This window comes from Heliangelus exortis, chromosome 3 (genome assembly GCF_036169615.1).
Source record: "Heliangelus exortis chromosome 3, bHelExo1.hap1, whole genome shotgun sequence".
NCBI lineage: Eukaryota > Metazoa > Chordata > Aves > Apodiformes > Trochilidae > Heliangelus > Heliangelus exortis.
Window position 1 is genome coordinate 44,109,059 of NC_092424.1, and position 14,633 is coordinate 44,123,691.

General features: G+C 38.8%; 1 protein-coding gene across 1 annotated transcript in view; it reads left to right on the forward strand.

Annotated features, from left to right (window-relative positions):
* Positions 1-10,842, forward strand: part of EFEMP1 (EGF containing fibulin extracellular matrix protein 1) — a 47,165-nt gene extending 36,323 nt beyond the window's left edge. The window contains exons 7-12 of the mRNA XM_071740368.1: positions 1,611-1,730; positions 4,101-4,220; positions 5,625-5,744; positions 7,207-7,330; positions 7,431-7,626; positions 9,598-10,842. Of these exons, the coding sequence (XP_071596469.1) occupies positions 1,611-1,730; positions 4,101-4,220; positions 5,625-5,744; positions 7,207-7,330; positions 7,431-7,626; positions 9,598-9,756 (839 nt within the window). The 3' untranslated portion in view covers positions 9,757-10,842. The remainder of the gene's footprint in view (positions 1-1,610; positions 1,731-4,100; positions 4,221-5,624; positions 5,745-7,206; positions 7,331-7,430; positions 7,627-9,597) is intronic.
* Positions 10,843-14,633: the final 3,791 nt, after the last annotated feature.

A 14,633-nucleotide genomic window follows, 5' to 3' on the forward strand; every position in this document is an offset into this window, starting at 1 on the left:
AAGATTGGGCCAAATTGATTAGATAATGCTTAGCCCTTAAATCTGTCCAGAGTTAATGTGCCTAATGCTGCAAGGGAAAGTCCCACTGAACTAGAGTGAGATTGTGGAAACATGTATGTGCATAAGCACATGAGCAGCACAGCATTGCTCCTATGTCTGTATTGTATAATCAGATCTTTAAATAGTTATTTGTAAAATTGGGCCTGTAAAAGTCAAGGATGGAAGAGTTCTACTGTTCCTCCTAATTTATTCCATTTCTACTTCCAAATTTCTCTCTGCAGTGGAGCAACAGCGACAATTGCTACTGTATGGATAGCCAGGAATTTTTCAGAATTAGCCTTTTCATTCACAACCATCCTACACCCACCACTGCTAAGTTTAGACCCAAACTACAAGCCTGACAGAGGAAGGGTTAACTTCTTAAGATTATTTTTCCACTTGATATTAAAACAAACACTTTCCTCATTATTAAAAAAAATAATAAGTCTTGGCCTCTTTTTAAACACATCTATGGTGGAAACAGCTGGAGGTAGGAAACTCAAGATCTGGCATGGATATGGGAAGTGCCTTTCTTTGTTCCAGTGAAAACTGGTCTTATTTGTCTGAGCACCGAGCCTTTGAAATCTCCCATTGTGTACATGTAGAGAACAGGGCATGGATTTCTTCACCAAGCTCAAGCAGGCCACAACTAAAGACAGCTGCTGCACATACATGCATGATCAGCATTGTGGCATAAATGTTTTTCAGATGAAAACAGAGGCATTATCTCCTCCACAATGCAAGAAAGCCTTTTAAAATGTGGGGAGGTAAAAGAATGAGCTGTTACACAGTTTGTATAGTTTGCAGGTGAATACCCTGCTCTGATGCACATTAGGAATGCTGAAACTTGGACAGGCAGCCTGCTCCACCTCAAAACTGGGGCTAATCTGCAAGGAGAGCCTGGGGAAAATTAATCCTGCCTGAGATACCACCAGCTTCAGCCAGTCTGCTTGCCTTCCCTGGCAGCAAGAGAGAAGTGCCAGAAGGTGCTAGTGCTGCTGTATGGAAAGGTATGCAGAGAGGCAGGGAGGGGAACAGGACCAAGAGCAACCCCTGGGGAAGCAAGCCAGTTTCTGGGAGATCCCTGCGGAAGCACAACCACCTGTTTCCTTTTCAGGCCCATTAATCTTCTATCTTTGCTCTTCCCCTGCACTTGTATAGAAACTTTGGACTCTTCCTAATGGAGCTGAAAAGATTTAGTATGTGCTAAGAGTGCTGTGTGCAAAGTTTTGAGAAAACAAGAGCTACAACCCCCATTCCCTGTGTTACCTCCGATCAGGAGAAATCTTGGTTGAAAAGAAGAACATAACATTCTAGGGTTTACCTATACAAAATAAATAAGGCTAAGCAGTATCATGGAACTGAAAACAAAAAGCTGGAATACATATTGATCTCAGTGGCTGGCAGACAATCAGAATAAACGAGATTCTGACAAAGGTTAAAGTAAAATACTATTCCTGATAATAGCCATAGAAGCAGTAACTAGCTCATATAAGCTCGGTTTTCCTGCTTTTAATTTAAAAATGCAATTAACCCTTTTTTTTTTTTTTTTTTTTTTTTTGATAACTCAGACATCGACGAATGCACGCTGCCTCCGTATTGCCACCATCGATGTGTGAACACTCCTGGTTCCTACTACTGCCAGTGCAACGCTGGCTTCCAGTTAGCATCCAACAACCACACCTGCGTAGGTAAGGACTTCTCTGCATACACTTATTTACCCATGAGCTCTCTCACTATAGAGACAGACAGAGATACATAAGTTGCCAGGGTTGAAATTGAATCATCTTTATCCCCAAGTGAAAAGAAACAAATACCAACCAATAAGACATACCGGCTGTGGTACTGAGAGGCTCTCCTGTGAGTAATCCAAGAAGGACAGGAGTGTTAGAGAGGAAATCAAAGCCTTACCGAAAACCTTGGATTGTTGGTGTAGCAGGTTTCTGAGCAGTGTCTGGTTTGGCAGCTGGAACCCTGAAGGTTTGAATTCATTAGTTAATCTTATATTTAATTATTCTTTCAGTTCTGGTGGATTGCTTTGCATTACCACTTGCTTTCATGATAGTATTTTCAGTTATGCAACAAAGGCTGGAACTGGAAACCAGGGGAAGCAATACTACACCTCTGCAGTCAATTATCCTCAGCACATGATAGAAGTAGTGAGGAAAGAAAGCACCTATAAATGTCATCTTTTAATATCTAGAAGACAATGTTAAGAGTGAAAACAAGGGTCACCAAGGAACAGGGACCCATTAGAAGTGATCCTCCTTTCAGAAGTAAAGCTTCTAAAAAACTTCTAAAGTAAGCTTTTAAAACTTCTAGAAGTAAAACTAAGAGAAGCCCTGCAGTAAAATTTTCAGACTAAGTTTGAAATTGTATGTTCTGTTCTAAATGAATTATACTACTAATAAAAAGGTAATTATGCCTGTTGAAGTGCTGAGAGAATGGCCATTAAAAAAAAGAGACTGGTGATGGAGATGGTCAGAAGCTCTTTATGGCTGTAATTTATATCTATAAAGTCCATATGAAATACCTATTTATATAAATAAATCAATCTGGGCTTTCCAGCTTTTACCATTACTTCCAAGTGTTGCCATATCTTAATCGACTACCTTGCTGAAGTGAGAGAGGATTTTGGTTGTTACTGAATGGCAGGGTAAAAAATTATACATGGGCACAGCATAAATGCAAAGTGTATTCTTTCAGTTACCCTCAGAAATCCATGACAGCTCCATAGATTCTTCACCAAAACACTCTTTTCTCTGACTTGCTGGCTTCCCAGCCTAGTAAGGCAGGCTCCCATCAAAAAGGTGAAGTTAATCTAAAGAAAATTTGCAAAATCTTGCTGCATCAAGACAGACCTTCACATCTGCAACAGTCATCTGGCAGAAACAATACTTGACAGCTGTACTGACTTCATTTGTGTTACAACTTTTGCACATATTGAAAGTGGGTCAATATTTCTTGGATGGAAAAGAAACAGAATTGTGCCTTTGGCTAGCTTATTTATTCCTTCTGGTAGTATTGTAATGATGTATATTCTTTGCACTGATGCCAGATATTAACTAAAAGGAGAAGAAAAAACTAAAAACTAGTAATTAATTTTCCCTGTTAACATTAATTTTCAAGGGTAGGAGATTCATCCTATAGATAATTAATAGCCTCCTCGTTGGTTGGTTGGTTTGTTTGCTTTTTTTTGATTGCCTGATCTTAGTTGACTTTGTCAGTTTTTAGTTGTATCTGTAAATGACTGAGTGTTGCTGACAGTCATAAGCATTTGCAAAAGCCATGAACTCAGGGTTTTTTTTAAATGCAGTTCTCTGCTAATGGTTGTATCTGATAAACACAAATATGAATGGAAAACATGCAGGGGAGGAGTACAAGGGAAAATACACTAAAATCTACAGAGTGAATGACAGAGGATTAGCAGTTAGTCAACAGCTTATGAAAAACAAGTTACAGATTCCAGAGGTGATTACAGTTATATAAACTTCCCATTACAAATTGCTTGTCATACCACAGTGTTCTCACATATGTTCTTAGGATGGGCCTATCATGGAAAAAATTAACACAGAAACATACCTTCCCCCAATATGGTCTAGGCCTTAAAGCACAGCAAAACTCTACAGCCTCAAAGGCTCATGTTATAATTGTAATGGAATCTAAAAGAACAAATTTTAAGAGTAATAAATAGCTCAAATAAATCTTAACCACTGCATGCCGAGAGGTCTTATCAGTGTGTGTTCTTTATATAAATTATTTATAGTGACTTGACATTTCATACCTGAAAAAAAAGAGGCTGGAATGTGAAGTCTAATAGCCACACTAAACATTTTTGGAATAATTCATAACACATTAGAATAACTCTCATTTCTGGAAAAATGCTCTTTTTCTACAGGGAATGTAAAGCATAGATTGGACATCACTCCAGTGACTGCAAATCTATACTGATACAGTCACCTGAACTTCTGCTAAGCAATAGACTCAGACTAAGGGCTAATCCACTTAATCAGCCTAATTACCAGCTACACAAGATAAAGATCAGTAATTTTTCCTTTCAGACATAAACGAATGTGATGCCAATAACCCATGTGCACAACAGTGTTACAATATACTGGGTTCTTTCATCTGCCAGTGTAATCCAGGATTTGAGTTAAGCAGTGACAGAATCAACTGTGAAGGTAAGCAATTTTTTTTGTCTTGGAAGAGCAAATTGTTTTCTTTTAATTATTTTCCCAGAAGCCTTCTCCTGAGTCTGTGAACTAAGGGATATAAATTCAAGTGGAGCCACACTAGGGGTGCAGTTTGTAGCCAAAAATTTTCAGGACATTTTTTTATGTTGCAAATGTGGTTGCTAATACACACCTTAGTAGCTGCAGCTGCATTCAGGTACACGGAGATACAAGTATCTCCCTTCAATAGTAAGCACAGAACAGGACAGATTCCATGTCAGGACGCAGCTGGGAAAAACAAGGCTTCCAAATACTTATTTCACAGACTGACTCGAATTGTGTGTGGTCTAATGCTGATGACCATTAAATGAATTGGAAAGGAATGCAAACCAAAAACAAGTGCAATTTTGTGTGTTGTTAGTCTCCTCTGAAAAGAAAACCTCAAATTTTTGATTGTAAGGAAGCGACAACTGTGCTTTAAAGCCTGTGTATACAAACAGCATGTCTCCTGATGATTATACAATCAACACTTTATTTCCTCTGCCAGAGTCTCCACAGGGGTCCTCTAATCTCCTTTTGGACACATGATGATCTCACCCTTAAAGCCCATATCCTTTCTGCCAGTCTTTGAGCCAAAGAGGTCTTTTTGGTTTACCACTGTTCTCCTTCCTAAACAAGCCAGCAGAGCTATTACAGATGCTCCCTCCTCTCCAAACTGCTTAAGCTAATTCCTACTTGAAAGCAAGCAGAACTGGGAGCAGAAAATATCCAGGAAAAGCTAAGAACGGGGGCTCAAGCCTCAGAGGTAGTAGGAAGGAGTTAGGCTGTTTTCCAGGCCGTTCCCTAGTTTTGATAGGTTTAATTTAATTTCTGTTTAACGGCATAGGCTGTTAAATTGTGTTTCACTCTACGCTTCTCTAGCAAGGTACACAGGGATAAAGAAGCAAAAAAGAATGGTATGCACTGAACACTACTGAAAAACAAAACCAGGCCTTCCACTCTTTTCCCAAAGAACGACTCCATTAGGTCAGGGTACAAATACAAAGGCAGTATTCTTGCCTTAATAACTAATCTCACATCTGTGTTTTTGTGAAAGTAATCGTATTTGGGGATACTAAAAGTGTAAGTTCTTTCAAGAGTCATTTTCCCAAACGTATTCTGAAGTCTAATTTAGCTTTTGCTTCCTCAAATCCAAAATTCTCATTTTGTAAGAGTACTGATAAAAATGAAGTAGAAGTATTCCTTCTGTTTGCAGCTCTGAGGCTTTAAGGAGTACATTTCAGTTTTGTGACTTTGTTTGGGGTTTTTTTACACAATTTTTTTCCCTGTAGAACTAGTTTTTAGATTATATTTATTTCTGTAAAAAGGTATGTGTTAAAAAGCAATACCTTTAAGCTGTTTTGCTCTCTGCAGACACTGATGAATGCAGAACCTCAAGTTACATTTGTCAGTATCAGTGTGTCAATGAACCAGGAAAATTCTCCTGTGTCTGCCCTGAAGGATACCAAGTAGTAGGAGGCAGAACATGTCAAGGTAAGTGCCCTCATCTTTGCAGTCTCAGTACTGCATTAACACCACCGTTCCAGGCACAACTAAGAACAATTACTATCTAGATGTTTATATTTCATGAGAGAATTACCATTATGCTTGCAAAAGGGGTACTGATATAGTGTTTGATTATTAATTGCATATCCTATGTTAATTAATATTTGAGTCCTTCTACTCAAAGTCTTCAAAGTCCTTCAAATTCCTGGGACAAAATTTCAGTTTTTGCATTCCTTAGGTAAAACTTGTCCTAGATACCTAGTAGTAAGTCTAAGTTTCAGATATAAATATCTCTGGAAAAAATTAGGCTTTAATGTCTTATTTCATAGAGGTTCCTAAACTGAGACAGTAGAAATGAAAGATCAGTTTCTTCCAATAAGAACAGAGGGAAAATGCAAGACTTGAGCAGCTTAGATTATTTGTGTTTAGAAAATAAATGTTCTGGTCAGGTGCCACTGAATGCCAGAGCTTTAAAGGTTATGTTTTTTCCTCACTGGTGCTAAATATCTCTGCACCTTGTTAGAGAATATTGCAAAATAACATATTAAGTGCAAGAAGTATTGCTTATGTGATACTAATGATTTAACAGTCATGCTCTTTAGAAATCAATATGTGTGCTAATTAATGGCAGAAGGGATGAGAAAATAACTCCAATTTTTAATTAATATTTTTTATAAAATTCAGATTAATTTCTTTCCTAGCTTGAGAACAGCAGCTGATACTGAACAAGGTGGAGTATTTTGACCATCTAAACATCTGTTTGTGCTTTCCAAGGGCCTACATTTGAATAAAGCTTTTCTGTGACTTAATTTCTGCAGACATACTGTCTATACATAGACAGTAATGGGGTTCTGGAACTGACAGGATAATAGAGCATTAATACAACACAAATATGACCATCCCCACCACCGTTTAGGGTTATTTTCCTGGGGCAGGGGGGAAAGGCAGTTCTATTTTATAACTTTATACAATGAACAAACTTCCATTACTCCTTTTCAAAGCTAAAATGGAGCCATTAAATAACTATTTTAGTTGGACCACAAAACTCAGGCAATTAAAAAGGAGAACCTGCAAAAGGAAGGAAATTACAGTTCTTCCTCAAAACCTCTTTCTTCTGTCTACAAGATATCTTCTGGTATAAAGTTATGCTTTGCAACTTATAAACTTCACAGCATTTCTACAGTTACATGACTTACGATTAATACGACCTTTAGTCAACCAAAGAATCTGGATTTAAGTTACACTCAATAAGCACATTTTTTTTCTGTTTCTGAATAGAGAAATCCCTTATAGCCAGACCCCAGCAGGTGAAAAACAGAAGCCTGTTGGGTTTCAGGAGACAAGCAGGTGGCTTTTTTTTTTTTGGTGGTTGTTTTGAGGACACTGTGCTTGTTTTTGTAGCAAACTCATTTCCACCTCCTTTGACAGATTCCCTCTTCCTTCCTCCTAGATATAAATGAGTGCGAGACTACGAACGAATGCAGAGAGGATGAAATCTGCTGGAATTACCATGGAGGATTTCGTTGTTACCCAAGAAATCCTTGTCAAGAACCCTATGTCCTTACATCTGAGAAGTAAGAGAAAGATTAGCCTTGCCCATCACCAACAGGCAGCATGCTCAAATCCAGCAGGAATCCTTCCCAACTCTCACCATTTCATCCCTTTGTTTTCCAGCCGCTGTGTCTGCCCCGTTCCAAACGGCATTTGCCGAGAGCTGCCTTACTCTGTTGTGTACAAATACATGAGCATCCGTTCAGACAGAACAGTGCCCTCTGACATCTTCCAGATCCAGGCAACCACTATTTACCCCAATACCATTAACACATTCCGGATCAAATCTGGAAACGAAAACGGAGAATTTTACCTGAGAGTGAGTATTGGTGGGAGCTGGACCCTGAGAGGGCTATAAAGACCTCTGGTGACACCAAGGTGTGGCAGTGTCTTGCAACTTTGACAAATCCATTGCATGCTACCCAGAAGTGTATCACAACAGCCCCTTGTTTATCAGCTTTTTAATCCTTATCAAATGTACTCATTTTCCAAGTTTTGCCTCTCTACCTGAAAACTCTAAACTGAGAATCAAACTGTTGCTTTCTAATGAATATAACACTAGTAGCAGTCATGAATAATTAAGCAATCCTGTGACACCCACATCAGATACAAGTGAGATTAACTCTATGCTTTTCACCCTCTATACCAACACCCCATATTTATGCATCTAGGAGAAGATTACTGAAAGATTCCCATTTACAAGTACCTTTACTGAATTTCTCATTTTTGTGAAAAAAGTTGAAGAACAAGAATTTGGGGTGTGGCACTGATTCCTAGAATGCCAAGTTCAGGCCAACTTGCAAAGGCTTTTTGCTGAGACAAACTTTTATCTTCCCAATGTACTGCAACTATTTCAGAAAACCATGAAAGTTCAGATGACCTACTATAGTAATATTTCCTGTTGTTATAATGCATTCAAGGAGATTCACATGAATGAAAGTGTCTATAACATCTGCTTTTTAAGATTTTTTTGGAAGAAATCTGATCTTCTTGGATCCTTTCAAAATTTAAAAACTCATGGAAAATTCTTTTTGCTTCATATATGGATTTAGGCTCAGTAAAATAGAACCTGCACCCCAAAAATTAAATGAGAAATTTATTATTTAGAAGGTTTTCATTTTTGTTTATTTTTCCTCAAATCTGAAGCTATGGAGTTTTGATAATACACCCAAAAAGCATACACAGATATAGCATTGCCTATTTACACCATGTTTCTCCAGGAAACAAGGAACTACTCATCTGTATCTCACTTTTTCTGATTTAACCTAGGAATCCAGTGCTTTTCCCTGGATTTATTACATATCAAAACTACATACCTGCCCCCAAAAAAACTAATAGTTATTTGCTTTTAAAAAGTATAAGATCACTCCAACTCTAGTTTGGCTTAGACCCCAATCTAGCCTTTGTGTTGACTTTCTTTAGACTAACAATTCCAAGTTTCTCTTGCCACCCAATAAATAAGGCCTTAAATAAGGAAGCAAGTGTTTATTCCTGCCAAGGGTCTGCAGCAAACAAAGGCTTACTTAGAAGTTATTCTTATTGTTTTAGGAAAAGTCTGGGCTGGGTCTAAGATCTAACAGATGAATTGGATTCATCTGCATACCCTGTTGATTTGACACAGAGAGGAAATAGCTGTAGTAGGTCAAGGGTGAGATGGAGTTGACCCTTTCATTAGCACCTATAAGTTACAAAGGTGTTCCACAAACCAGCAGCATGTCATGGACAAGGCCTATCAGTGTTCACCGGCAGCAAGATCCCAGACTGGGGAAAAAACCCACAAACTCCAGAGCAGTACAAGCTGGGGATGGGGATGGCAATAGCCACACCAGCTGCAAAAATTCCCAACGTTTACTAAGGAAGCATGACTTCTGGAATATGAGACACGAGATGGATTTAGAGTTTCCCTCCACTGAGCAAGCTGTGTCACTGTTAAAGACATTAGGTCTGTCCCATTTTACTTGTTCTCCATATATTTTTAAAGCTGATAGATGAGGATGAAAAAAAAACCAAAGACCAACCTGGGATAGATTACCCCTTTTCACATCCTTCAGAAGAGTCAGTATAACCAGGAACAGATTTGGCAGTGCAGTTTATTCCTCTGAGCCACAGTCAGGTAACATTTTCCCTGAAGCAAAGCCAGGTGCAAGATTAGTCATGGCCATCTAAAAACATTACAAGAATACTCGCATTGTGCATCTGTGCTGAGACAGAGCATTTTTAAGCTCTTGACACAGCTAGGGAGTCATTTTAGATTTGATGCAATTAAACTTCTTTCTTGTTGTTGTTTCAGCAAACAAGTGCCGTCAGTGCAATGCTTGTACTGGTGAAGTCACTCTCAGGACCAAGGGAACACATCGTGGATCTGGAGATGCTGACAGTCAACAGCTTGAATTACCGTTCCAGCTCGGTGTTAAGATTAACAATAATAGTGGGACCTTACGCATTTTAGCAGTTTTCAATAACCCTTCACTGGCACTTAAAGCAGCCAAAGAATATTATCTTAAAGAAAGCACTTACTATTTTATTTATAGATTTTGCTCTTTTTTGTTTTGTTGTTTTTTTTTTTTTTTAAGATTTGTTTAGTAAATTGACACCTTTAATCCACACATTACACCCATAATTCAGAATTAGTAGATGTGTTCCATAGTATAACATGGGCATTGTCACTTTCTGTATAAAGATTTAAATCTTTTTTTATTACCTTTCTTGGACTAGATACATATTACGCTTTAGTATGAGAACTGTATGTTCTTACTATCCTGTAAAACTTCACACATCCTTCCTAGCCAAATAGGCCATGCAATTAGAAGGTGATCTTCTGTGTTGTTTTTATTTTAAATTCTAATGCAGCTACACTGACAATCTCAAAAAGAAAAAAATACATAGTATGAATGATACACAAAGTAATGGTTACCTGATAAGCTAAGATATATTTCTTCTTTTTAACTACTTTGTAACAAAAGATAAGTCAATAAAAATCTATTTCTTTAGACATTTATGTGCTATAAGTTGATTTTTCTAATCTGGGAGGTAAAGTTACAATGTAAGAAATGTTTTGCTTTTTTTTTTTTATATGCAGATTTTGTTAAACATGTCACGGTATAACATTCTGCTCTCTCCAAGAAAAACAGACCATAGGAAGAAAATTTCTCCAACAATGAAAGAAATTCTAAATGGAAAATCACTACACAGGGCACATGTGCCCATGCTTTCTCCTGAGAACACTGTTGGTAGTTACTGGTTAGAGGAAATACAGCATTTTCAGAAAGAATTTAACATGCTATTTTTTTCCCAGAAATATTATGTTGTATACTAAGAACTGAGTGCTTTTGCTTATTAAGTTATATCATTTTCAGGCACTCAGTCCTTATCCTGCTCTTACAGCTCAGATGTATCATGTACAGTGTTCATAAAATTTATTTCTAATTCAAGAACTAATGACATCTTTTGTAATATGTAAAATCTTATTTCTTGTTTAAAATGTAGCAGTTAATCATTTGATGTAAAAAATTTTTAATAAAGATCTCGTACCATATTGTATTTGGTCTTTTTTGAGGCAGTTTATTATCTGATTTAGAGGGCTGAATTGTCAGCTACTGTGGGAGTCAGCAAAGCCCCATTAAGTTCTGTTGAGTCAGAATGACTCGGATCTCAGGCTACACAGTATTAGACTGAAAACCCAATTTCTTTGTAGCATTACATTCTGAATTTTAGTTTTACTAACATTGAAAAAAGGAAGAATATACCAACATACACACATAGCTAGCTAGTCGCTAAGGTACAGGAAGGAGCCCCTTCTCCACTAAAAATTCATTTTCTATAGAAAATATTTGTGAAGTGTGCATGCATTATAGACAAAAATAGCCTGTTGTGGTGTGGCCCCACGGATTCATACCCATTATGACAGTCACCTTCAGTGATGGCTTTTCAGGGGATATGCCCAAAGAAGCAAGGAGAACAGCCAAAGTACTTGGCGAAGAGATCCTTCACAGCAAGACAGCAAAAGATTGGCTCCAGAATGTGACTTGGAACAGGCCACAACTGCTCTGGTGTAGGGTGACACATCCCCCATGCTCAGACAAATTGCAGAGCAGGACCTCATTATCCAATGATCATTCCTTCAGGCAATCATTTGTGGCTCTAAACAAATGCTTTATCTGCCAAAAGGGTCAGAGCACATGGTTGTGGTATAGGCCAAAGAAATAGTGCTGGTGCTGGGTCACATTTTCTTTGCCTGGGGCCCTGGAGCTGTGGGGCAAGGCCCCAGGTAGCCTTCATCCCCCTCAGCAGAGAGGAGCTCACCAGCAGAGCCCCAGCTGCTTTGTAGAGGGATTTCATTGGTGTTTTCCATGGTGAAAACTCTCTGATACACAGAGTTTGGCTTGCAGGAAGCTTCTTCCTTTCCCTAGAGGGATTCCTCCCTGTTCATCATCACTACAAATCTACTCAAAAGGCAGCTCCTCATCCCACACATGTATTGAGCAGAATGCCTCTGACCTCCTCCCCCCTACAGTTCTTGTAGCAGCACATGCTCCATATTTAGTTCGTCGACTCACATTTTCTATGTAGTGTTCTCACAAACAAGCATCCCCCTCTATCCCCAGCATCAGCCCTGCTGTTTTACACTGACTTTTAACTTCCCAGATTCTGGAATTCAGCACTGCCCATTCCAAGAAACTGTAAATTTTGTTGTTGTTTCTAGGTTTAAAATGGGCAGTTCCCTCTCAATGGGTGCCTAAAGCAGGCTGAAGGGGCTTTGTCTCCTTCAGTCCTGTGACTTCCAGGGCCTCCCGTTGGTCCCTGTTATGAATTAACCAGTCACATATTATCCTAAATACCCCTAAACTGCCAGGCTCCGCCCCAAGGACTTCTTCTACCTTTATGCTCCATCAATTTACTCCTTACATCAGTTTTGCCACCAGGATTTTTAAATCTTCCTTTTAAATCATCTTGCATCACTTTGTACATGTGATGAGGTGTAAATGATGATCTGACATCCCTTCCTTTCAAATCATTGACAATGACCAAAGTTGATAATATATAGTGAAAAATAATATTTATATACATATCAAATGGCATAAACAGCAGAGGCAGCTGTAGCTCTTACACATGCCCAAATCTCATTCAGCCCTCTTGCTCCTCCACATCTCATTGTGCTCAGACTTGCCTTAGCCCATTTTATTTTTGCACACTCTGTCCTGCCAACCACCCTGTTGCCCATCTCTTTCTAATGTTCAGACCTCTTACAGCTCACCCCAGTCAGAGGTTATCACCCAGCTCCAGAGCACAGATCCAGCTGCTTGCCTATATATTCTGCCATGCTGGCTGAGATCAAAATGCAGCCCCTGGGTGTGGGCACCACTTTCCAAGCACGGTGTTAACTGTGGCACTTCTGTGAAAGCAGAGAGCTGGAATAACAGCAGCCCCTCCAAACTAAAACACAAGCAGGTGAGTAAGGCAAGCCAGGGACTACAGAAACTGGAAGGTGGTGGTTGGTATTGTTTTGGATAGGGGCATGGTACTTGATAAAGCATGAGACTGTCTCAAAGAAGCCAATAATCAAAATGAGAAGATAGCTCAGAGTCTGACCAAGGAAAGCTTTTGGACACCATGCTGTGCTAGAAAACATGTGGGTTTGGGAGGGAAATGGGCAGGTTCATCTCAATCTCCAAGAAAGCAAGACTTAAGGTACTCGTTTCAAAGCATACAGACCTGCAGCAAATATGCAGCAAGTTTGAAAAGCTACTTAGGCTGAAAGGGACACTGAAATCCTGAGAAATTATATGGGAGTGAAGTGCTGAACCTTTGTTATATCCTACCAGCGTGACCATTATCAATAACACGTTCCAGGAAAATTTCTCATATAAATCTCTGTCACTGTTGGAGAAGAATCTAAATGAAAATCACATGCAGTTTATATCTTCTCAGAAACAGAAAACAGGAAGAAAAAAATTAAATGGAAAAAATAGGACTTTGAGTAAACAGAACTTGAGGAAATAGAAATGCAAGTTCATTCACTTCCCCGAGACCACCTGAACACAGTGCTGTGGGATTATTTTGTTTGGAAGGCTCACACAAATGCTAGTTTATTGTTGAATCCCGTTGCCATGACTGCAAAGAGTTGCTTATGTTTTGAATGATCATCCATGTTTCTAACTTTATAACTCTCCTATTAAAATATAGAACAGCTGCTGCCCCAGTCAGCTGTTGTGCATATGGAGCCCACCAGGGACAAAGCCCACTGTTAACACAGAGAATTATTTTTAACGCCCTCACATTTCTAAACCTCACCATCATCTCAGCAAAATGGCACATTTCCACATTTCCCAGCTGGGGGAACACCTGCATAATGCAAAACCAAACTGTGCTGCATCTGGTACAAAAACCAATCTTATTTCATCTGGCCAGCAGAAAAAAATTATCAGCCCCAGCAAGCAGGAACAGGGCAAAAAGTTAACTGTGTTTTATATCTGGGGAAAAGCAGATGTCTAGTTAAGATGTTTATACTGCAAACATTTCTGTATATATTAGGAGGAAAGAAAGTTCTTTAATAAAATGGAGGTGTCTTCTGGTTGCCAAAGTAAATTTGAAGGACAGCACAGCAGCTTTTGCCACTTTTGCATGGGGAAAAAATAATCTGATTTTATTTTGATAAAGGTTATGAACACTGAACGTGTAACTTTTCCTAAGTGATCTCAAAGTCAACTTTTTAATTCTTCCTATTTATTGTGCACATCTGCTCTGCAGAAAAGGCTGCAAACATTGTGACACAACAGTATAACAACACAGTGTTAAAGGCTTCCCCTGATTTATTCTCTGGTAGCTCACAAGAGAGACAGCAATGCTTTCTGCAGATCAAAATACTGCACTTAGGTGAATTCCAGGTTTTGTTTGTAAACAAGGTCACACTCTGTCACATGCTGTTTCTGCTCTCACTTGAAAGAGACCATTTCACTTTCTGATCCAAAGGCCAACTTGAGTCCCAGAAGAAGGGCAAGAGCATTCTGCATCTCTGTACCCCCAAAAAATATGCCTGAATAATTAATATTTCATACTTTTAATAGATAATTTTTAGAATTTCTACATAACCATATATATTCAAACAGGGGAAATATTTCCACTAACATGCTTCAGATCAGACCTTTGAAAGGTTCGGCTCTCATTGAAGCACTTCAACAGCTTCTGCCCTGCAAACACACACTCTGGTGTACTTTACTGCATAGCTTTAATGAAACATTCCTTTTTTTTTTTTTTTTTCCTTTCGCCCCCAGAGATACTCCCTAAAGCCTCTGCAGTTCTGGTCTACAAAAACTCCCTATGCAAAGG